Raw genomic sequence first — 25268 nt, 5'->3', positions numbered from 1 at the left:
CTCTCTCTCTCTCTCTCTCTCTCTCTCTCTCTCTCTCCCCTCCTCCCACTCCCTCCCATAGCCAACATGCAATCCCACTGTGTTTTACATGTGTCATTGAGGAAGTTCCATTTCCATATTATTAATATTTGCACTACGGTGGTTGTCTAGAGTCTACATCTCCAATCATATCTCCATTGTCCCATGTGATTAAGCAGTTGTTTTTCTTCTGTGTTTCTACTCCCACAGTTCTTTCTCTGAATGTGAATAGTGTTCTTTCCCATAGGTCCCTCAGAATTGTTCTGTATCATTGCATTGCTGCTAGTAGAGAAGTCAGTTACATTCGATTGTGCTACAATGTATCAGCCTCTGTGTATGATTTTCTCCTGGTTCTGCTCCTTTCACTCTGCATCAGTTCCTGGAGCTCTTTCCAGTTCACATGGAATTCCTCCAGTTTATTATTCCTTTGAGCACAATAGTATTCCATCACCAGCAGATACCACAATTTGTTTAGCCACTCCCTGATTGAAGGACATCCCCTCATTTTCCAGTTATTTGCCACTACAAAGAGCACAGCTATAAATATTTTTGTACAAGTCTTTTTCCTTATGATCTCTTTGGGGTATGATCCAAGCAGTGCTATGGCTGGATCAAAAGGCAGATAATGTTTTAAAGCCCTTTGGGCATAGTTCCAAAGTGCCTTCCAGAATGATTGGATCAATTCACAACTCCACCAGCAATGCATTTTGCCCCAACCCCTCCAACAAGTATTACTTTCATTTGCTGTCATGTTAGCCAATCTGCTTGGTGTGAGGTGGTACCTCAGAGTTGTTTGATTTTGCATTTCTCTGATTATAAGAGATTTAGAACATTTTTTCATGTGCTTCTTGATAGTTTTGATTTCTTTATCTGAGAATTGTCTATTCATGTTTGTTGCTCATTTATCAATTGGGGAATGGCTTGATTTTTTTGTACAATTGATTTAGCTCCTCATATATTTGAGTAATTAGACCTTTGTCAGAGGTTTTTGTTATAAAGATTTTTCCCCAATTTGTTGCTTCCCTTTTAATTTTGGTTGCATTGGTTTTGTTTGTGCAAAACCTTTTTAATTTAATGTAATCAAATTATTTATTTTACATTTTGTACTTTTTCCTAACTCTTGTTTGGTCTTGAAATCTTTCCTTTCCCAAAGATCTGTCCTGTCTACAACTTTCAATGGTTCCCTCTTTATTTAAGAGAGAATATAAACTCCTTTGCTCAGTGTTGAAGCCCTGTACAATCTGCCTAAAACCAACTTTCCAGCCTTGTCTCATATATTAACTGCCCTTCCCATCATTCCTGTCCTAGCCAGATCAGATGACCAGCTGTTTCCTGATCTAATCATTCTTGGAATGTCCTGCTTCATCACTCTCCTGTTGAGATTCTTATTTTCCTTCAAAACTCAGCACAAGTACTTCTTCCATGAAGCCTTTCCTGATGTCCTGCCCCATCCCCTGCCCCCAATAGGTGTCTTTCTCTCAAATTCTCCCTTAGCACTTGTATCACTCTCTCCTTTGTCCTTCCCACATGATGCCTTTTTGTATCATTATTTGTGTGTCGGCATGTAAATGGCATGAGAAATCATGCAATGCAGTGCAAAGTATGCTGGGTATGGAGTTAAGAGAGACCTGGATCTGAATCATGCTTCTCACACTTACAAGCCATGGGGCTAGGAATGTCTCACTTAGTGACTTAACTTAGAGTGATGAAAGCCAGGCTAGAAATTGCTCTACAGAAACTCACTAGTTATGTGACCCTGGGCACATCAGGCAGTGCCTCTGAGCCTTAGTTTTCTCATCAAGAAAATGGGGAACAAAATACTTGTCTCATAGTATTGTTGTAAGGATCAAATAAGACAATATTTGGAAAACATGTTGCAAAACCCATAGCATGGTGTACATGTCAGCCACCACCACCATTGTCACCACCACCATCATTACCGTTACCATCATCACCATTGCCATCACTACTGCCTTCATCATCATCATTACCACAACCAATACCATCACCATCACCCTTACCATTACTCTCCTCACTATCATGATTACCATCATCATCATTACACCATCACTACCACCATTATTAGCACTTCCATCATTGCCATCACCATCACCACCACCATCATTGTCTCTACTACCACCTCATGGTTGCTGCTCCTTTTTTTTGGAAGAAGGGGGAAAGCAGGGGGACCGAACCCAATTTCATCAGCATTGAGAACTCATAATGAAGATACTTCCTCTACCAGTGTAGATTAGCACTTGCTTTGCAACTTATAGTCGTAGAGGGTGAGCTAGGTCACTAAGAGGTTCAATGGCTTTCCCAAGGTCACACAGCCAGAATGTGTCCATGGCAGGACTTGAATCCAGATCATCCTGACTCCAAGGCCAGCTTTCTATCCCCTTGGCCCCAGCTCCTCACTACTAATACCACTATTATGATTCCTGCCGTTAGACTGTAAGCTCCTTGAAGGCAGGCATATTGACGGGGTCATTTTGGAGTCTCCAGCACTGAGCAAAGTTCCTTAGGTTCTTGCTTATCCATATTAGATAATTAATAATTGCTTGTTGAATTGATTTTGACAGTGGCCCATTGTATTTTCCAATTGCTAGCTGACCCTGTTGGCTTTAAGAGGAGTCTTAAAAACAAAACAACTCATATCTTTCATCTTAGTATTGGCAGAAGTATAAGAAATATAAGGCAGAAGAGTGGTAAGGGCTAGGCAATAGGGGTTCAGGGACTTGTCCAAGGTCACACAGCTAGGAAAGGTCTGAGGCCAGAGTTGAATCTAGAACCTCCCATCTTCAGACCAAATGCTCTATCCACTGAGCCACCTCACTGCCTCTGGGGTTTGTTGTTGTTCTTCAGTCATGTCCAGCTCTTTATGACCCCATTTGGAATTTTCTTCACAAAGATACTGGAGTGGTTTGCCATTTCCTTCTCCAGCCCGGGAAGGGTCTTTAATAGAAGGTTCCAGGGATGTGGAGTCGTGATCTCCAGCCTCCTTTTTCTTAGAGCCATTTTTCCAGTTTTATATTCATTTCACTCCTTTTATGATTTTAATCTTTTAAAAGCTCCTCGTGGGTACTTTATTAGCTCGTCTCTCTCAGTCTGAACATGAGACTTTCTTGCTGAGCTCTCATTACCCTCTTCTCTCTCACTCAATACCTTTACTTATTGAATTATGTGAAATTCTATTCTCTCATGGAATGGCCAGCACAGAGCTGGGGGACCTTAGGAGCCATCTCATCCAACCCGTGCCTTAAGGAGAACCCTACAACCATGGGCTTACCAGGTGGTCCCCCAGCCCCAGCTCGAAGCACTCTAACAAGGGAGGACCCTTACCAGCTAGAGTTATCTCCAATGGATCCTTGGCATGTCCTGTTTGTACATAATGACCATTTCTGTCCATTTAGACCGTGAGCCTTTTGAGAGCAGGCACTTTGTGCGCCTTTCCTTGATTCTCCAGTACTTGGTACTGCACTAGGTGTACAGTAGGTGATTAATAAGTGCTTGTTGATTGACTGATTGCAACTTCCACTCATTGCTCCTGGCTTGCCCTTGGGAACAAAGAGTCTAATCTGTCTTCCACACTATAGTCTTTCAGCTGTTTAAAGACTGATAAGTTCCCCACCGCAGGCTTCTTTCCTCCAGTTCCTCCTACATATCCTCAGTTCCTTCAACCAATTTTCCTGGGAGTTGATTTTTGTGATAGATCAGGAGAGTGTAAGAGAGAACCTATTGTGGCCCTCCGTGAAGTCAAGTCACTTGACTCCAATGAACCGCCACACTCTTGGTCATGTAGGAACTGGCAGATGTGATTACTAAGGCATTGTCAGGATCGTTTGAGAGTCCATGGCTAGCAGGAGAGGGAGCACACCGAGTGGGGAATGTCCAGTGTTTTCTTGATTTTCAAAAATAGGAAGAAGATAGGTCTTAAAAATGTAGGCCAATGACATTAACTGAATTAAAAAAAAATCCTTGCCTTCTGCCTTAGAATTAATACTGTGCATTGGACCCAGGGCAGAAGAGTTGTAAGGACTATGCAATGGGAGTTAAGTGACTTGCCCAGGGTCACACAGTTAGAAATTTGAACCCAGGATCTCTCATCTCTAGGTCTGGCTCTTAATCTACCGAGTCACCTAGCTGCCCCCTTTTCTTGGATTTTTGTTAAAGTCACGAATGTGCCCTTAGAGCAGTAGCTGATTTGTATCTAGAAAAATCACATTCAGGGGAAATCTATTAAAATAGGAGTGCAAGGGAAAAGTCAAGATAAATGACAACTTGGTAAAAGAGAACATCCAGCTGCTCTCATGAGCCCTAACAAGCTACATCCCAGGGCCCAGAAAGAGCTTGAAAGATGTGAATCACCAACTGAGAACCTTGCAGAAATCCTATGGAGCAAGAGCCCGAAGACCTGGAAGCAGCCAGATGTTATCAGGATTTCAAAAGGGGGAAAAGGATCATTCTTGGGATCATTCGGTTTGGGAACTTGATTATAATTCCTGGAAGCATCTAGCATACATCAGATTTATGATTTTGTTTTAGCATCATCTTCATTTCTGGATAGATCTGTTCTCTTTTCCTGCCGAATGAGCCTTTCTTTGTTACAAAGATTCACCAAGAAAGAGAAGAAAAAAGTCATTCGGCAGAACCACCAACACATCGGTCATGTCTGGCAGTATATGTGACAGTCCCCACACATAGTCCCTCACCTCTGCCAAACAAGGGATGGGGGGTGTTTTCTCAGCTTTGCTCCAGGGCCAGGTTTGTACGACACATTCAAGTGATGGGCTTTTAGCCTCTGGAAGCAAGTGGCAATTGCTGTGTGTCAGCATGGCCTTGTTCAGAACAAATCTTGCCAGACTAACTGCTTTTCCTTTTTTGACAGGGTTACTCAACTGAGAGAGGAAAATAATGCCATGAGCAATAGTATACCTGGGTGTCAGCAAGGCATTTGCCACAGTCTGCCATTCTTTCTTCGTGAAGAGATAGGAGATAAGAGCAGAAGGATGGCACGTACTAGCCTCTGAATGGTGATTCATAGATGACTGGGAGGCAAGTCCCCAGTGGAGTTCCCCAGGGCTTTCCCCTTAGCTCTCCTCATTCTGTTCACATTGTAAAATCAGACCTACTTACAATAATGGTGAAGGGCTGGAGAGTTTGTTTCTAAAAGATATGGAGAACAATGAGAATGTCACTGCTGAAAATAGTACAAAATATTTGTCTTTCTGTCATGACCAAGTAATTATTATTTAGAATCAATCAAATGAGACAATATCCCTTCATCCTTCCTTCCTTCCTTCCTTCCTTCCTTCCTTCTTTCCTTCCTATCAAATGATAAACATCTATCAGATTCCATGAGCCAGACTTTGGGGATGCAAATACCAAGAATGCTGCAGCCACTCCTCAAGGAGCTTCCATTTTACCAATAGAGATAATCTCTCTGTGTGTAATTATATGCAGATTCAATAGAAGATAGTAAAGGAGGAAGAGGATGAGTCATCCCAGCTGCTCAGAGGAAGGACAGAGGTAGGATCCTAGAAGCTATAATTGCTAGCCTAATAGATTTAGATCTGGAGTGGACATTAGTGGCTGAGTCAAAGTTCCTTATTTTACAGACGAGGAAACTGAGGAATACAGAAGTTAAATGATTTTCCCAGGGCTAGACAGCCAGGAAATGTCTGAGGCATGACTTGAACCCAAGTCTTCTGGATGCCTAGTCCAGTGTTTTATACACCATACCAGGCTGTTTTTTTTTCTAAAGGGAAAACCAGGTGAGTTAAAGGAGCCCCTAAGAATGAAATTCTGAAAGTACAAAGAAATGAAGGGAAAAGGAAAAGCTTTATCCTTAAGAAAATGATGTGAGTGCACAGGAATTCATCAGCCAATAGAGATGTGTGAAAGGCACGTAGATAAGCCAAGAGCATGGGAAAAAGATGAATTATAAAAGCATGGTATTGACTCAGGGAGAGCCATCTGGGGAATGCTAAAGATCAGGTGGCACAGTGGATAGAAGGTTGAACTTGGAGTCAGGAAGACCCGAGTTCAAATTCAGCCTCAGACATTTCCTAGTTGTGGGACCCTGGACAAGTCATTTAAGCATATTTTGCCTCATTTTCTTCATCTGTAAAATGGGCTAGAGAATAAATGGCAAATAACTCCAGGATCTGCCTAGAAAACCCCAAAGGGTGTCACAAAGAGTTGGACACCGCTGAAATAACTTAATCACCACTAAGATCTGAGAGAGGTGAGCCTGGTAAAGAAAGCAAAGGATGAGAATTCCTCCATTTCTCATTATGATTGGGGAGTGGGAGGTGGAGTATCACCATCACTGCTTAGGGTTGTCTCCAATACCAGATGAGAGAAAAAAGGCAGAACTAAGCCCCTGTTGTATTTCTCTTTTTTTTTCTGCCAAGGAGATACTATTTATACCTGAAAAGTCAGAACAAAAATGGCTAATAGAGAGTTGACACTCAAGATAAGTAGGGAGATAGTAACCCAGCACCCAGCTGCCCTTACTGAGTTTAAGTCACCAGACCAGAAGACCTACATCCAAGAATACTAAAAGAACTGGCTGATATTGCTCAGCCACTGTTAATTCCCTTTTGAAAGGTGCTGATAATAGGAGATTTGCCGTGGGACCAAAGAAGGACAAATATCCCCATTTTCCAAAGGAAGAGAGTAGAGTCTGTCAACTATAGTCCTGTGAGCTTGACATGAATTCCTGGAAATATTCTAGGCTATTTTATTAAAGTAAATGCCAGTGAAAGTCTACAAAAGAAAGAAGTAGAACATAAGCGCCTTCAAGGCAGGAACGTTTCATTTTGTCCTTGCATCCTTAGTGCCACAGGATGGTAGAATCCTCAGTAGCACAGTGGTCTGGCATACAGGTACTTAATAAATGCTCCATGATAGATAGGTGGATTAGCACTTATTTGTACATGTGCTTCCTCCTTTAATTGGGTAGCTAAGATAAAGTGGTGGGTCTGGAGACAGGAAGATCCGAGTTCAAATCCGGTTTCAGAGTGACCCTGGGTAAGTCATTGAATCCTGTTTGCCTCATTTCCTTATTTGTAAAATGAGCTGGAAGAAGAAATGGCAAACCACTCATATCTTTACCAAGAAAAACCCAAACGGGATCGCAAAGAGTTGGACATGACTGAACAACAATAATCTCTCCCTTACTAGAATGTAAACTCTTTAAATAGCAATATTTATATTTTTGTCTTTGTATTTCCCCAGTGCTTGGCACATAGTAGGTGCTTAAAAATGCTATAAGAAATGATAAGCAAGATAAGCTTGAAATATCTGCAGGAAATGATGCAGAGCAAAATATGCAGAACCCGGAAAACATTGTACATAATAACAATATTGGATGATGATTATCTGTGGAAACTTGGCTGCTCTCAGCAATGCACTGATCTGGGACAATCCCAAAAGACTCATGACAGAGAAGGCTCTTCACCTCCACAGAAAGAACTGCTGGAGTCTTCTTTCCCATCAGCGTATTTATGGCTTTATTTTGGGTGCTCTTACGACAACGACCAATATAGAAGTGGGTTTTGCATGACAATAAAAGTAAAATTTAAAAGAAAAAAATATCCAGGCAATGGTGAGCCTAAGCTCTGGTTGCAACCTGAACCCCACCCCAAAAAGTGCTTGTTTGCCTGAACTAAATTGAAACAGTAAGCAAAAAGACTCAGCGTGGCTTCCACAAGAACAGGTCATGCCAGGCGAACCTCATTTTATTCTTTGACAGAGTTAAATAGTTTAAAGGAATGTTCCAGATAGGTAATTTATTTAGACTTTAGCAAAGCATGTTATTCTTGGTTGGAAATTGAAAAGAAGTGAGCTAGGCAAAAGGATAAAGAAGCATATTTGGAATTGAGGGACTAAAACCAAACAGCAGTCATGAATGGCTTGATGCCAAGTTGGTAGGAGGTCTCTAGTGGAGCACCCCATGGATCTATCCTTGACCCAGTACTGCTTAATATCTCAGATAATGCCTTGGAGTAAGGCACCGATGGAAGTGCAGTTTGATTTCTTTCTGCAGGATCCAGAGAAGAGAACTAGGAACCAAGGGGAAAAGTTATGGACAAACAGATTTCAGCTTGAGGCAAGGAGCCCCCCTTTAACAATTCTTCCAGTCCTTCCCAGTGTGGAAAGGGTGTTCTCAAAAGGTAGTGAAGTGGGCAGCTGGGTAGCTCAGTGGATTGAGAGCCAGGCCTAGAGACGGGAGGTCCTAGGTTCAAATCCGGCCTCAAGACACTTCCCAGCTGTATGACCCTGGGCAAGTCACTTGACCCCCATTGCCTACCCTTACCAATCTTCCACCTATAAAGTCAATACACAGAAGTTAAGGGTTTAAAAAAAAAAAAAAAGGTAGTGAAGTTCGTTGGAAGGCTTCAAGGAAACATTGGAGAACCATTCATTGGGAACGTGGTAGAGTTCTTTCTCTAAAATAAAATTTCATTTTTTAAATTGACAGAAATAATCTATTTCTTCTCACTCCCCCCACTGGAAAAAGATGACCAAGCGAAGGGAGAGATGGGGAGATGTATTTCTTTTCTGTGAGGATTTTGGCATGATTCACCACTTCTTAGGGGAAACATGTTTCGGCGCAGCCTACCTCCCGTCATGGGAATGGATGATATTGAGGAGCCGCACTTCACATTCTTCCTTTAGGATGTGAGCTCTTTACAAGCAAGGACAGTTTCATGCTTGCTCTCTCCATCGTCCAGCATAGTGCCTTCAACAGAGTAGAGATGGAATAACCACTTCTAGGTATTTTGGCCAATTGGTTTGTTCGTTAATTGGTTAATTGTTTGAGTCACAAAATTTGAGAATAAAGTGACCATTCTTTTATTCTCAGATTTCTGCGAATTGAACAATTAGATAGATATAGATATAGATATAGACATAGATATAGATATAGATATATGTATGCATGTAGGTATCTCTGGGCATATACTCTTCTGCAACCTATCCATACAAGCGCTCATCTGCTTTGGATTTATTCCACTTCATTTCCCCTTTTTTAGGCTCTTGAGAATCAAGATTTCATGGTGTGTGAAAAAAGAGTCAGAGTCAAAACTGAGGTGATAGAACTGGGCTTTGCCCCAGAGCAAGAGCAGCGATTCACATACTCGTTCTTTTTGCCATGTAGAAACAACTGAGAGATGATCTAATAAAAAGAATCATCATTCAGAACAATGAAGCCCTTCCCTGCCCCTCCCTGCTTCGACTCCTCATAGCGCCTCCTTTCTGCCTGCCTTCCCCAATCCGTCTTATGTTCCTTGCCCATCGCATAAAATACACGATTTGCTAGTTAGGGACTTGGGCACGGGGGTCCTCCATTTCCTTCACTGTAAGGTTTGAAGTTCCTCCTTTGAGACGAGGAACTATTTCTTCACAGGCCCACGTCACCCTGTCCTGCTTCGAACATCCAAAGCCAATCGATATTTTTCATGTGATTTCCAGATACGATTCCCACGTGAACTTGAAAGGATGGAGTTCCACTGATTTTCTTGCCCACTTAGAAGTCATCACTTTGTTAGGTGGGAACATGTTCTGGGGAGAGCCACGAGGCAGCCACCACCACAGTGGAATGTGTTCTTGTTCCATTGTTCAGTCACGTCCAAATCTTCGTGACACACGGACGTAGCACACCAGGCTCTTCATTCCTCCACTCTCTCCCGAAGTCTGTCCGAGCGCACAGTCGTTGCTTCCATGGCAACATCTAACCATCTCATCCTTGCCGTCCTCCTCTCCTTTTGCATTCAATCCTTCCCAGCATCAAGCTCTACTTCCATTAAGTCCTATATTCTCATTATGTGGCCAGAGGAGTTGAAGCTTCAGCTTCAGGAATTGTACTTCAATGAATGGTCTATATTATTATTTTTTTTAAACCCTTAACTTCTGTGTATTGGCTCCTTGGTGGAAGAGTGGTAAGGGTGGGCCATGGGGGTCAAGTGACTTGCCCAGGGTCACACAGCTGGGAAGTGTCTGAGGCTGGATTTGAACCCAGGACCTCCCGTCTCTAGGTCTGGCTCTCAATTCACTGAGCTACCCAGCTGCCCCCTCCTTTCCCAATTTTAAACCAACCAGTTGTTCCATGTTTGGTTTTAATTGTTGCATCTTGACCCACATACAGGTTCCTGAGGAATCCAATAAGACGATCTGGTATTCTCATCTCTTTGAGGACTTGCCATATTTTGTTGTGATCCACACAGTCAGAAGCTTTAGTGTAGTCAATGAAGCAAAAGTGGATGTTTTTCTGGAACTTCCTCGCTTTCTCCACCATCCAGTGAATGCTGGCAATTTGGTTTCCAGTTCTTTTGTCTCTTTAAAAACCAGCCTGTGCTTCTGGTGATTCTCAGTTCACAGATTACTGAAGCTTAGCTTGCAGAATCTTAAGCACAACATTTTCAAGCATGTGAAATGAGTGTAATTGTTTGGTAATTTGAACATTCTTTGTAATTGTTCTTCCTTAGGATTGGGAAGTAACCTGATCTTTTCCAATCCAGTGGCCACTGTTGAATTTTCCAGATTTGCAGGCATATTGAGTCCAGCACTTTCACAGCATTTTGGATTTTAGATAATTATCTGGAATCCTATCACCTCCGCTGGTCTTATTGTTAGCAATGCTTCCTAGGGCCCATCTGACTTATTTTCCAGGATGTCCAGCTCTAGATCGGTAACCGTGCCATTGTGGTTATCAGCGCTGTCAAAATCTTTCTTTTATGGTTCTTTTATGGTGTATTCTTGCCACCTCTTCTTAATCTCTTCTACTTCTGTTAAATCCCTACCATTTTTGTCTTTTATTATGCCCATTTTTAGCATGAAATATTCTCTTGGTAGCTCTGATTTTCTTGAAGAAATCTCTCGTCCTTCCCATTCCATTGTTTTCTTCTATTTCTTTGCTTGCTCGTTTAAGAAAACCTTCTTATCTTTCTTTGCTATTCTCTGGAATTCTGCATTCAGTTTGGTGTATATTTATCTTTTTCTTTTCCCTTCTTTCCGCAGCTATTTGCAAAGCCTTATTAGATGGCCATTTAGCTTTCTTTCTCTTCTTTTTCTCTGGAATTCTTTTGTTGCTGCCTCCTGTACAATAGAGCAAACCTCCATCCTATAATTCTTCAGGTGCTCTTATCTACCAGATCTCCTCCCTTAAATCTATTCACCCCCTCCATTTCATGTTCATAAAGGATGCTATTTAGGTCTTACCTACATGGTCTGATGGTTCTCCCTACTTTCTTCAACAGAATCAGAATGTGAAGTAATGGCTACTAGTACCAGCCTGACTACGAGTCCTGAGAAAAGTTTTGTTCTTTCCTTAAAATCCCTTGCTGGTGCCTGTCTGCGCACAAACATTAAAATATAATATGATTTCATTTCCCAAACATTTCTAGTAACTGAATTTCGCCTGTCACAGAGTGGCCAGGGAATAACACGAGAGAGGTATAAATGTAAATGTAGACAGCGAGCCCAATTTCTTCCTAAATGTTAGTAATTTTCCTGACTGGGGGCTCAGAGCAATTGTGATTGAACTCATAACATTTCATGTAAAATGACGAAAGGTGCAGAGTAGAGAGCCACATAGATCTCAGGGGCTATTATATTGCCCCTGGAGTATAACAACGATAGAACTAGTATTTACTTAAGCATTTTAAAGTCTGCAAAGTGCTTTATATCTCACTTCATCTGAAAACAAGCTAATTTATCCTAACAGCTTATTATAAATCAATTTTCTAATTTTTGGAAAGTGTAAAGATCGAGGACAGTACGTAATCATTTAGGACTATGCCTTCCGCCCTGAAATGCTAGTTTTCATCTCTGCCATCTTTTATTCCTTAGATAAGAAAGCATTAGAGGACTTTGGTTTAAATGTATGGCCCGATGAGCAATTCTGGTCTCGAACCCATCCACATCGTCTTTAGTACCATATAGGAAGAGAAGGCTCGTAATCACCTCGCTTTAAAAAGAAAAAGGGAAAATAGCCTAGAAATGGTACGAATATTAATAAGCCTGACTTTTTTGTTTTGCCCAAGTTCAGTTCATTAATCATCCCCCAAACTGGTGTGTCTTGAGAGCTATGTAGCTATAACTCACCGTGACAAGTGGTGTATGAGTCAATATGGTGCCCCGTGGATCTGTTTCTTTGGGGGCGGAGGAGATGGGGGAAGAATTACCCCCTGGAGATAACAGATATTTTGGTACGGCTTCTGCTCGTGCTATAAAAAGTCACCTGCTCTCATTTCTTCCAGGTATTTTCCATCATCTATCCTCTTAGGTAATTACATCAGAGTTGAGCCTCATTTGGTATTGTCACAAAACCATGTCATGGGTCCCTGAAGTACGGGAAGGTATTGAGCAATATTCCTGGAAAGCTCTTGGCCCTCCTCTAGTTATTAAATGGAGAAGAGGCTCAGGATGCTTACTGGGGGCTTGTCAGCAGTGCTTAATTATTTTCCGTAGGCCGAATGAAAAAAATGATTGTGTGAACACACGCCGTATTAAGTCTGGGACGACGGAGCCCAGAGGTTAGTGGATGTTAAGTCAAAGGAAAGTAAAACACTTAGAGCCACTTGGCTTAGACTGTTTCTATGGAGAATGCCACATTTTAGGAAAGTCATAGAGAACCTGAAGACTATCTGGAGGAGGGCAATTAGGATTATGAAACACCTTTAAGGTCATGGAAGCTAACGATCTAGTGAAGAAACTAGGAATATTTGTTTTAGAGAAGACTTGGGGTGATAGAACTTGACGTTTTCAAGTGTTCGAAGAGCTATCATTTAGAAAACAGACTAGAGACATTTCCTAGCTGTGTGACCCTGGGCAAGTCACTAAACTTCAGTTGCTTAACCCATACTGCTCTTCTTCCTTGGGACCAATACTTAGTATTGATTGTAAGACAGATGGCAAGGGTTTTTTTTTTTTTTAATGTTTCAAATACTCTGTTTAATGGATTTTTTTCAAACATTTATTAATATTCATTTTTTTGAAGTGCCCCTCTAACCCATTTTCTTTTTCCTTTAAAAAACCCTGACCTTCTATCTTAGAATCAATATTGGTTCCATGGGAGAAGAATGATAAGGGCTAAACAACTGGGGTTTAGTGACTTGTCCAGGGTCACATAGCTAAGAAATGTCTGAGACTAGATTTGAACCCTGGACATTCTGACTCTAGGCTTGGATCTCAATCCACTGAGCAAACTAACTATCCCCTGGGGGAAGTTCTTATCCTCTGACAGTGCCCAGAGTCAGAAGCACTGAATGGAAGTAGTTGAGATGGATCGAGCATTGATTTAAGGAAAAGATGAGAGCTGTCTTAAAGTCTTTTTAAGGATGAAAACTGTCTTAAAGGGGGCTGGAACAACCAGCCCCAAGCAAAAACTGAATCACTTTTTGCAGGTACATAAGTTATAAGTCAAATTTAGAGTTAAAAGAAACCTCAAATACCATCTAGTTAAACACTCTTATTTTACAAATGAGAAAACTGGTACCCTAATAGGTCAAGTCATCAGAAGTATCTGACATCACCGATGTAGTGTCAAAGACTAGATTTGAACCCAGGTCTTCTTCTAGTGTCAGAGCTCTTTTCACTGTACTTCTTATGAAATTTTATTTTTTCAATTATACATAGAAAAAAATTTTGACAATTGTTTTCTGACATTCTCACATTTCAGAATCTGAGGTTCAGATCCTCTCCCTCTCTCCATCTCCCAGGCCTCACTGAGATGATAAATAGTCTGATATAGGTTATACCAGTGCTTTACTGCAATTCATATTTCCATATTCCCCATGCCTATTTTCCCCATGCCATATTCCCCATTTCCATAGTCCCCATGTGACTGAAGACACATATCACACACAATAAAAAATCGTGAGGGAGATAAAGTGAAAGATGGTGTGCCTTCATCTGCAATCAGATTCTAACAGTTCCTTCTTTGGCTGTGGAGAGCATTTTTAAAAAAATCATAAATCCCCTGGGGTTGTCTTGGAACCTTGTTTTGCTGATAATAGTTTAATCCTTCACAGTTGATCATCCTACAATATTTCTGTTACTCAGTATACTATTCTTCTGGTTCTGTTTAAGTCACTTTGTAACAGTTCATATAAGTTCCTTCAGGTTTTTATGAACTCATCCTTTTCATCATTCCTTATGTCTCAATGGTATTCCATTGCACCCATATACTACAACTTGTTCAGAAGTCCCCCAATTGATGGATGCCCCCAAGTTTCTAATTCTTTACCACTACAAAAAGATCAAACATCTCTTTATATGTACCTCCCTTCTTCAAGGCCAATGCTCTTTGAAAATCCAGATTAGGCTGATGTTCCTTCCAACTCTAGAAATTCTATTTGGAAAGAATTATTCCTATATCATCAATCAATTTTTAATGTAGTTTTTGTCCCTCTTCCCCAATATATTTGTCCTTGCATGTTATTTTCATGCATTGTCTGAGTGGTCAGGCATTGAGGCACAATGCCCAATCCACAGTACGTACTGAATAATTGCTTCCTGATTGATGGATATTTGTGTGTGGGATGAGGTCAAGGGCAATAGCATCACCCTTTTCCTTTGTTTCATAGTATGGTGCCTATTGATGTGCTATAGATGTAAGGACTCTCAAGGAAATCTTTTTGAAATGGAATCGAGTAACTTTTTCCCAGCTTAATCATCCTCATCTAGTTAAGCCCAGATCAGAAGTACATTGGCGAAAGAACAATTTCTAAGGTGGATTAAGATGGAAAGTAATTTCACCAGTCACCACTTTAAAAGCTCAAGCTTGAGACTGGGATTCTTTTCTAATATTACACCAGTTTGGGGTTATTTTTTGACCACTCTGGATGGCAGTTATTCAACAAAGGTTTGTTAAAGGCTTAGTGCTAAGGTAAATGTAGTCTCTGGCCCCAGGAAGCTCACCATCGAATTGAGGAGACAATTTATGAACAAACGAGTATAAATAAGATCTATACAAAGTAGTTAGAAAGTGATCAGAGAAGGGAAGACTGGCTGTGAGTGAGGTTAATTGGGAAAGAAGGTGGGAGTGAGCTGTGTTTAGAAAGAAACCCAGAGGTGGAGGTGAGGAAAGCATATTTCAGGCATGGAAGGGAACATCTCTTGCAAAGAACAGATGAAATCATGTCTAATTTATGGACTTTGGGCTGATGTTTTTAGATATTGCTGGCTTGAATGTGGGCTGTTTTATTTTAAAATCAGCAGTGGCTAAAGGTAGATATGGCTTTGCCTTGATGCTTTAGTGTCCCTTAAGTGCCAGGTGGGAAATGAGCTGCTTAAGAACAGCTGGATTGACCAATGGACAGAGCACAGATTTAGTAAATGGAGAGTTTGGGCTAGTATAGGGCCTACATGAGTTATTCACAAAGCTACTGTGCTCATTGTGGAGTAGGTCTAGGTGATTTTTGCAGTGGGGCTCTGGGGAAGGTTGACCAAAGAGAATATCAGCTGAGCAAGTTCCTTCAATAGCACCTTGTTTTCAAATGAAGTACTTGAAGAGCCGATAGGATTCTGTCTCTTATTTCTCCCTTCTCCCTTCCCCATTAGTCTTCCCCTCACCCCATACCCCAATGGGGTTGGCCTTAAGTGGTTGCTTCTTTGTCTAGAAGGGGACCAAAGACATGCCTTCTGGTTGATTAGATGAAGGTAAGACCTCCATGGCTGCACTGATCGGGTCCACTACAAATGTATGTTACATAATCTGGGTCTTCACTTTAGCAAGGTAATCTTTTTTTATATTTCTCTAATTAATACACCATTCATCTCACCATTATAGTCATTCCAGCCTTTTTTCCCCTCTTCATGCTTCCCACAGCGTCCTCTCTCCCCCTTCTATCCGATCAGCCCAGAGCCTTATCTCATACTTCAAAAAAACCCCAACCAGTTGGAAGCCATTTGCCGAGATTCCTCCTTTTCCCAACTGCCTATAATAGAAACTGCCAATTTCATTTATGATCCTGTAGATTGGGTCTTCTTTGTATACCGAAATGTCTGCATTCATTCAAGGTCATTAAAAAACAAAATGTTAATGAGAAAAAAAACTAGAAGCTCTTAAATATCCACAGTGAAGAAAAGTCAGTGACTCTGACTTTGAACACAAACGTGCCTGGATCCTCTGCCAACTAACCTGATCTGATGAAGTTCAAGGACAGAAGCCAGTATGCCTGTCCTCCAATATCCTATTCGACAATTGTCACTTTTTTGTTTTTTCATCTTTGCCAATCTGATTGTGCAAGGAAGGACCTCAAAGTTGTTTTAATCAGCATTTCTTTTATCGGTAGCATTGAGAGCATTTTTTTCAACTGGTTGTTGATAGGTTGTATTTCTTCTTTTGAGAGCTACCTTTTCAGGTTCTTTGATCACCCTTATCTCCCTCTATTAAATCAAACTCAAACAGAGGTTGTATCAAGTTAAGACTACTTATCATTCTCTATTCTTAGCACCATTTCCAATTCTAGTTTTAGCTTTGTCATAGCATTTAGGAAGTGAATTTATTTACCTGAAAGTGTGGCCTCTATCAGGCTAGGCATAGCTTTTCTTAGGCAGACTGGTATTATTGATCCTTGAAAGTAGAGTTTTTACCTTTGTCTTGCTATATCTTGAATTTTCTCCATCTAGTTCCTTTGCTTGTCTGGGCCTTAAAACATACATTTTAAGCTTTTTGTGACTTCCTTTCATGGATCCGATCTGGAACACTTTAAAAAAACCATTATTCCAAAATACAATAATGTTCCTATTATCCTGTGTCTGAATCCATTTTCTATAATTTTACTGTATCAAGATAACAAATGGCCTCCGGTAGCCATTTCAGATCCAGCAGGGCTGTGAGGCTCTAATCTAAACTAAGTTCAGCTTGAGGGATGCAAGCATCTGATTTATAGATCACTAGGAGATATTTATGTCTTTTAATAGGTCTGTGCCTTAAAATTTTATTCCAGAATGTAATAGAGAAGAGGAGAGTACCTTAGATCACCATTCTGGTGTCAGCGCTCAGAACAATGCTAGAGCAGGAGAATGGGGGGCAGGGATGGTTGGGGGGGGGGGCAGGGAGAAATGGTCCTAGTTGGAAATGTCACTTTTGATGGAAATGAGCAAGTTCAAAGTTTTTTTCCCTCCTGCCCACCCAATTCAATTCCATATTAAAAATGATGATAAAATTGGACTTCCAAGTTGGGAATTTTTTTTTACACAATTATAGAAATACACCATGTCACATGAGAGCAAACCTCAGTATCATTTTCTCCACTCTACTGGTCTAATTCTATTTATATCATCTAGCACTTTATCACACTGGTTTTATGATATTTTAATCAGAGCTGTGAGAGGAAGATGACTCTGTGAACCTGGGTATGACCACCTATTGAGTCTGGTAATGGCTAGGATTTGCAGCAGACATGATTTATGAGTATGTCCTTCTGTGCTAACAATGGAAGAGAGCAATAAATGAATAGGACTGAGTGGGGAGTATTAGGTAGCAGTCAGTCTGTCAGTCAGTAAACATTTTTTAAGCATTTAACACATGCCTGGCACTATAGTTATTCCTGGACATAGAAATGAGAGAGAGAAGGAGAGGAGAGAGAGTGACAGAAAGCCACACCTAGACAGACAGACAGACAGAGGAAGAAAGAGAGAGAGAGAGACAAAGAGAGAGAGAGAGACAGACAGACAGACAGACAGACAGACAGACAGAGACAGAGACAGAGACAGAGAGACAGAGACAGAGAGAGACAGAGACAGAGACAGAGAGACAGGGAAAGAGAGAGAGAGAGAGAGAGACAGAGACAGAGACAGAGACAGAGAATACAGAGAGACAGAGAGAGAATCCTTGCCCTCAAGGAACTTACAGTCTAACTGAGGCTAAAAGCTTGGGGCAAGATAGAGAAATCTGAGACATTCCAGAGTAGTCCAGCCAAGTAAGAATGAGAAGATGTCTGAGCTGAGCTTCCCTTTTTAAATGAAGGTTTTGGAATTCATGGCCTTGCTCCCAGTCAAGGGGACAGAGGCTGAGGTTGAGGTAGAATATTACGGCTGCTGTGATCTTGGAAGATGATGAGTTTTTTCCAATAAGGAGCTTCCTAGGAGCGTGGTGGAGAAGCCAGAGAAGTCCCAGAGTAGTATAACCTGGTGAAAAATGAGGAGAAAAAAGGTCGAGGGATCAGAGTGAGAAGTTCTTGCTAGGACTGATTGAAATCAGACTATGGGTGTCGGGGTTGCTGTTCCAGAGAAGAGGTGGTTGTGTCATTACTCCCAGGATAAGGAAGTCAGCAGCTTGGTGGGATCAGTGGGGGAGCAATGCTGTCCCTTCTACTTCCCCATGATCTGACTATATTCATCCATCTCCAGCACCTAGTGCAGAGGAGCCCATCGTTTGGCATTGGAAGAGAACCTAAGTGCCTCAGTAGGCCAGGAAACCCTCCAATTGCAGGACTTATCTGTAGGTTTGCTTCTTACAGAGTCGACTATAATTGACTAATAGGTCGTTTTTGGACTGGGGAAGGCTACATCCCAATCAGAACGTCTGGCTTTCATTGTAACTCAGTTCTGTTTTGATTTGATCTCATGTTTTCCTTCCACCAGGGGCTTCATCTCCCGACATGGAATCGAACTATGGTGGAGGTCTGCTCGACATGGTGAAAGGCGGCGCGGGACGCCTCTTCAGCAACCTAAAGGACAACCTCAAAGACACCATCAAAGACACTTCTTCCAAAGTCATGCAGTCTGTTGCCAGGTATGGCACTTGGCCTCTCTGTGTTTAAACAAACCTTTCTCTGTAGTGAAGCCAGTAAGCAAAACAACCCTCCTGAGTTTGTTTTGCTTCAAGACAGCTGTGTTTAGAGTATGATCACCTGGGATGGCTGGCCAAGGGCCTTTGCTGCCGAGTCAAGGCAAGGTTTTTAACGGCCAGCAGGACGAGGGAGCCAGCAGAATAGCTTCACGTCCCGCCGGTCACGTGCTGGCTGTTATTTCCACTTTCAGTGTCTCCGCCAGCTCTCTCCAAGCGCACGTCTCAGAATCCTTGTGGCTCCCCACTGGCGTCGGTCCTCGCGACATCACTCTCATTTCATCTCTTCATGATTTTCAGAGACATTTTCTCTAGAGCAGTAACAGACAGGAGCTCCTCCAGCACAGCCTGGAAGGTCGGGGCTTTGGCATTTGGAGGTGGTTTTGGATCAGAGGCAAACATTGGTAGAGAACATTCTAAGTGCTGCCTCTGGCACAGACGTGCTTTAGACAGCTCTCATAGACTCCCAGTTACATCGAAGGTTAGTAAATTAGTATTAGCACTAATTAGTACTAAAATTAATAGAATCAGTTCTTCACCAGGGAGTTCCATATATCGTCCTCTACTGTATGCCTGGCTAGAAAGGGAACTTGAAGGCCAGTGAATCTAACTTCATTTTAGACATGAGGAAATACAAGCTCAGTGTCATTAAGTGACTTGCCCAAGGTCATCGAGCCAGTAGATTCTCGCGGTGGGATTTTATCCCTGGTTTTCTCGATTCCAAGACCAACACTCCATGAGTTGTAATTATTGTGTGATGGCTCACCAGTCATGTACAGAGAGGCTATTATGTGTAAGACATTGTGCTAGATGCTTAGTGGGTTCTTTTGGTTTTAAAGTATAAGTCTTTGGATGGCTGTCTTTTGGGTTGACTTAGAGATTGACCAGGATTTTATCAAGAGCTATCCGAGGTGCTTTGTGGTCAGGGTGGTAATTAAAAAAGATCCTCAATTTGCATACTTGGAAGAGAGTTTGGATGGGTCCCATTAGAGGTTTCTGGTGACGAGGAACTTGAGGGAATCGAGAAGCTGAGGCTTATTAGGCAGTTTCAGATGTGGGCCTCACTAGGAGGAGGTAGAGGCTAGATTTGGAATGAGAAAGGAAGAAGAAAGATGATCATCCGTTACAGAAGAGGGGCCGCTATCTCGGTGGGGAAGAGCGTAGAAATGGAAGGCCAAAGTATGGAGAACATCCATGACAAGCAGGCACATCACACGAGGAGGAATCGCCCAAACAAAATCAAGGGGAGCCATTGTCAGAGTAGAGTAAACAGTATCCCGTGGGGCTGCCTCTAGGAGAAAGTGGATGGGCCATGGCAGAGAGCTGGAGAGTCAGAAGGAAATAGGTTTTGGATTAGGCCACGGCAGTCTCAACGGGTTCACTTCTGCCTCCTCTGTGCAGCCTCAATACTTGGTTCTTTCCTGCTAGTGCCCGCCTCTCCAGGGGTATCTTCTCTACTCTTTCCATATCATGCCTATAGCTAGCTATGTCTGTGCTATTTCTACCATTATAAGGTATATATTTTATATTATAAGTTTCTTGAGAGCAAGAACTGGTTTTGCTTTTTCTCTGAATTTCCAGGGCTTACAAATTGGTTAGTGCTTAAAAACAAACAAACAAACAAACAAACAAACAAACAAACAAGCAAACAAACAAACAAACAAACAAACAAACAAAAAACCAAACAAAAAACAAACAAGCAAACAAACAAACAAACAAACAAGCAAACAAACAAACAAACAAACAAGCAAACAAACAAACAAACAAGCAAACAAACAAACAAAAAACAAACAAACAAACAAACAAAAAACAACCCACCCAGAATCACTCTCCAAGGGGACACTTTACAGAGAAGGCGATGGCCCAGATGGGTAGAATGAGTTTCCTCACCTGGCGGTTCCCTTTGCCAAATGAATTAATGTTCTCCATCCTTATAACGTGCCAGGCTGGGAGGGGACCTTGGAGGCCGCTGGAGCTCCTGAACTTCATTTTAGAGATGAGGAAATGGCATCCCTGAGAAACGGATGACTTGCCCAGGGCTATTCGCAGCTAGGAAGTGGATGAATTGATTTGGGTAGCTTTGCCGGAAGCTGAAGACTTGGTCCTTCCCCACAAAAAAGGCTTTAAGCTTAACTGGAGAGAGAGAACCAGAAATAAATGCTTCTGAATGTGAGGGATGGAAATAGAGGTGGCCCTTTGCCACCATGTAATAACGTACACCCATGTAAGGTAATGTGGAAGGATCTAGGTGGGGAGAGTCCAAGGCAGCAGGATTAAGTACTTTTCTAGCCAAAGCCTGCTCTGTCTCTGGGCCCGCCATTTTGAGTCCTTTCAGTCCAGATGGTGAGACTGGAGCATTGCTCCTAATGAGAATGCAGCAGGTCTCTGTTCTGGAATGTCTTGTGTTCCTGGAGTGACATCTAAAGGGGAAATGGGGACGTCCCAAGCAGAATGCTTGACTAAAAATGGATTGCTTAGTCCATTGATGTTGACACCCGAATGATTCTTTTGGCGGTCAATGGGTCAAGGGAGGGTCCAAATCCATCTGTCTTTGGAAAGGAGTCGAGCGGTTCTCTTGAGATTATTTTCAATGGCTCTTTTGTGGGAGGGATTTACAGACGGCCACTTATTAACTAACGACTCTCTTTCTGTTTCTTGTCTCTAGTTACACGAAGGGAGAATTAGATATTTCCTACATTACCTCCAGAATCATCGGTAAGTTCCTCGTCTCCCGCGTGACTACAAGGACACAGCCTTGACGAGTCCCTTCGCGCTGGATGGTTCTAGTCATCAGAATTCCGTTTCTTCCCTTCTTAGTGATGTCCTTTCCTGCGGAAGGAGTTGAGTTAGGATTCAGGAATCAAATAGAAGACGTTCGGACCTTCTTGGATTCCCGGCATCCCGACCACTACACAGTGTTCAATCTGTCGCCCAAGTCGTATCGCAGTGCCAAGTTTCACAACAGGGTGAGTGGTGCCTGCGCCGGGGCCACAGCTGGAATCCAGCTCAGGGGCTCTTTCGAGAGAGGCTGCCTTTTCTTCGGGGGGCAGAAAAGACGTGAAGAATGCCCACGGGGGAGGAATTAGGGCACTGAACGTTTCTTAGGTGTTTGTCAGAGATCCCCAACAGTTCCTGGGGTGAAAATATATGCAGGAAGGAATTATCTGTGAGCGTGGCTGGCGTGACGTTTGCACCTTTTAATTTAGGCTGACAAATGTTCTGCGGAGGGTTCGCTGAGTGGGTCAGGGGTAACGAGCGCCATGTTAGAGGTTCTCGTCCTGGATGGGTCAGTCAGCTTCTATGCGGACTGAAGGACTGACGGGTCTTAAGAATTCATCTCAAAGACACGTCCCAGCTGTGTGACCCTGGGCAAGTCACTTGACCCCCATGGCCCACCCTGACCACTCTTCTGCCTTGGAACCAATACACAGTATTGACTCCAAGACGGAAGGTAAACCTCATCTCAACAAGTCACGTCCAGGCGTCCTGACACTACAGAGTTTGAGAAAGGCTTCTGTAAGGCTCACCTCAGGTTGTGCCGCCTCCCATCGTTCCTGGAATCTCCTTTTCTGCCCGTCGCCCTCGGCAGTGCTTTTATTCTCTCTCCTCCTTAAAATCCTTTGTATTTCTTTTGCATGTACTTAGGATTTCTCCTCCCTCCTTCACTGTCAGATCCTCGGAGGCAGGACTGTTTATTTTATTTTCTTTTTGGTATCCCCAACACCTAGAGTTATATACATAGTAGGCACTTGGGATAGTGGATAGAGCGCTTGGCTTGGAGACAGAAAGACCCGCGTTCAGATTCCGGCTCAGCCACTTAGTAGCTGCGTGACCCTGGGCAATTCACTTATCCCTGCCTCAGTTTCCTCCCCTGCAAAGGAAGGATAAAAATAGAACTTACCTCACAAGAGCTTGAGGGTCAAATTGAGAAGCGGCTTTGGGTCGTAGGTGTTCGCTAGGCACCAGACGGAAATCAAGACCTTCTGGGTATGGTTGATGAACCCGAACGGCTGGACCTCTTGTCGAGGGCCGCCTCCGACGGCTAAAGGGGTGCCTCTTCCGAGAGCATTCGTGCCGTTTCCACCTGTTGGGCGTCCTAGGAAGCAGTTGGATGTGTCAGCCGGATTCCTTTTTCTCGACCACATTCGAGGCTTCGTACTAAAGCTCTCTTAGAGCGATGGCTGCGAGTCTCAGGAATTTCACTCCACATTCATGAATTAAGCTCCAACTTTGTGTCAAGCCCTGTGAGACGGGAGGAATACAAAGATGAACAATGAAACAAAGCCGGCTCCTCCAGAGCTTACATTCTGTCGAGATCCCTGCAAGTACAGATAAGCAAGTATCGATAAAATAAATTAGTCGGAAAACAAATACGAATGTATACAAAGTAGTTAATATTGAGGTATTTAAGCTGGGTGGCCCAGTGGGTAGAGGACTGGGCCCGGAATCAAGAAGACTCCTCTTCCTGAGTTCAGTTCTGGCCTCAGACACCTACTAGCTGTGTGACCCTGGACAAGTCACTTCACTCTGCCTCAGTTTCTTCATCAACCAAATGAGCTGGAGGAGGAAATGGCAAACCACTCCATTTTTGCCAAGAAAACTCCAAATGGGGTCATGAAGAGTCAGACAACTGAAAACAAGTGGACCCCCAAAAGTTAATGCAAAGTCCTGGGAGGGGAGGAAGGGAAGGCACCAGCGACCGAGATCGTGGTGGGGAATCTGTTTGCTCTCATTCATCTCAGTGCAATGGTAGGACTGGATTAAACTGAAGATGCCCGAAATCTTCTGCAGCAGTCGAGTGGGCCCGACTAAAGGCCAAGAGACTGGCGTCTCCCCTATTGTAAGTGCTCTGTGGTGTTAGTGGCGGCAGAGGTCAGTGTAGACCGAAACAGCTGGGGATGCCTCCGGGGAGGAGAGGAGAGGGAGACGGAGGGCTCAGCCTTGTCTTGGGTAATGCCCATCGCCATCGAACATGTGACAGCTTCGTGGGGGTCCCCGGCATCATGCCATCTTCATGGAAATTTCGAGGGTCCCGTCCTCTCTCTCTCTCTCAACTTCTGCCGGACGGCTGCCCGCCTGCCGCCCTTTCCTGCCAGGGTCTCTGTGCCGTGGAGCAGCGGCCCCAGATCAGCAGGGTCGCCTCGTCCGATGTCACCCAGTTTTATTCTAAGCGCAATGCTCCGTCCTCTCGGCCCATTAGCCCCTCGTGGCCTTTATTCTCCCCGTTTCCTCCAAGAAGTGCCGGGCACATAGCAGGTGCTGAGTAAATGCTGGCCGCAGGACACCCCGATGCTATTTTTAACAGTGTCACGCCACCTTCTCGATGCACTTGACCCAGTCCCGTCTCTCCTGGCTTCCCGTGTGTATGTCGTCCTTCTCATTCTACATTTGAGCCTCTGGAGAAAGAGAGAGGCCAGCTTTCTCCTCTCCTTCCCAGTGCCCAGCCCTGGCCTGGACCCCAACATGGGGCCACGGCAGAACCGACACTCTGAGATTCCATAGCCTTGGCCGCCACGTTTGGATAAAGCCTCACTGGGACACCCGAGTCCTGGCTGCCGTCTTTTACACAACATGGAGGACGTCTCGTCTCCAGCTCTGCCATGATGGGAAAGTCACTGGGTGTCTCCTAGGGTCGGCCTTTCACAAATGGGGGGGGAGGGATTCCACAGGGAGAGTGGAGGGAAGAGGGTGTGCTGGGCCTGGGGAACCCAGGAGTGAAAGAACACCCAGGACAGACTGGGCGGCTGTAGTTCACACTCGGGACTGTGGAGAGATGTAACGTTAGAGGGGGCCGGAGGGGCATTCGGCTCCTCCTCTGGACTCAGAGATGCTTAATATGCTGGTGAGAAATGGCTTCCCTCAATGACTTCTCTTGCTGTCCGTTTTTAATGGACGCTTTCATTAGTATTTAATTATGCTAAAAGGCTACATGGCCTGGCAGGGTCCACGTGAAATAATGATGTAGCACCGTTTGGGAACAAGTTAATGCACAAACCCTTGGTGCTGGCAGTGATCAGGCCTGAGCTGAGCAACTGTGGGGCTGAAGAGCAGGGATCAGAGGCAATGAGATGGGGTTCTAGTCCCAGGGGTGCCATTTCCTACCTGTGTGACCTTGGATAAGTCAGTCACCTCTTGGCTCCTCAGTTTTCTCATCAGTAAAATGAGAGGGTTGGGCTAAGGAGCCTGGGAAACCCCTTCAAGCTTCGCATGTAGGACTTCAATTTTAATTCCAGCTCTACTGACTACCTGGGTGACACTGAAGTGGACTTTTAGCTTCTGCGTGCCTGAAGTCCTCATCTGTAAAATGAAGATGTTGGACCAGAAGGCCTGTAAGGCTCCTTCTACCTCTCCCCTCCCCTCCCCTCCCCTCCCCTCCCCTCCTCTCCTCTCCCCTCTCCTCTCCTCTCCTCTCCCCTCCTCTCCTCTCCCCTCCTCTCCTCTCCTC

At 43.5% G+C, this 25268-nt stretch overlaps 1 protein-coding gene across 1 annotated transcript in view; it reads left to right on the top strand.

The window, feature by feature from the left end:
* The window catches only part of DNAJC6 (DnaJ heat shock protein family (Hsp40) member C6), a 121791-nt gene that overhangs the window by 43450 nt on the left and 53073 nt on the right, over nucleotides 1-25268 (top strand). The window contains exons 2-4 of the mRNA XM_044674765.1: nucleotides 18619-18769; nucleotides 21489-21538; nucleotides 21641-21789. Of these exons, the coding sequence (XP_044530700.1) occupies nucleotides 18619-18769; nucleotides 21489-21538; nucleotides 21641-21789 (350 nt within the window). The remainder of the gene's footprint in view (nucleotides 1-18618; nucleotides 18770-21488; nucleotides 21539-21640; nucleotides 21790-25268) is intronic.

The sequence above is a fragment of the Gracilinanus agilis genome, chromosome 4 (assembly GCF_016433145.1).
Source record: "Gracilinanus agilis isolate LMUSP501 chromosome 4, AgileGrace, whole genome shotgun sequence".
Classification (NCBI taxonomy): Eukaryota; Metazoa; Chordata; class Mammalia; order Didelphimorphia; family Didelphidae; genus Gracilinanus; species Gracilinanus agilis.
Note: the sequence above shows the minus strand (reverse complement) of the source record. Positions and strands in the feature narration are given on the sequence as shown.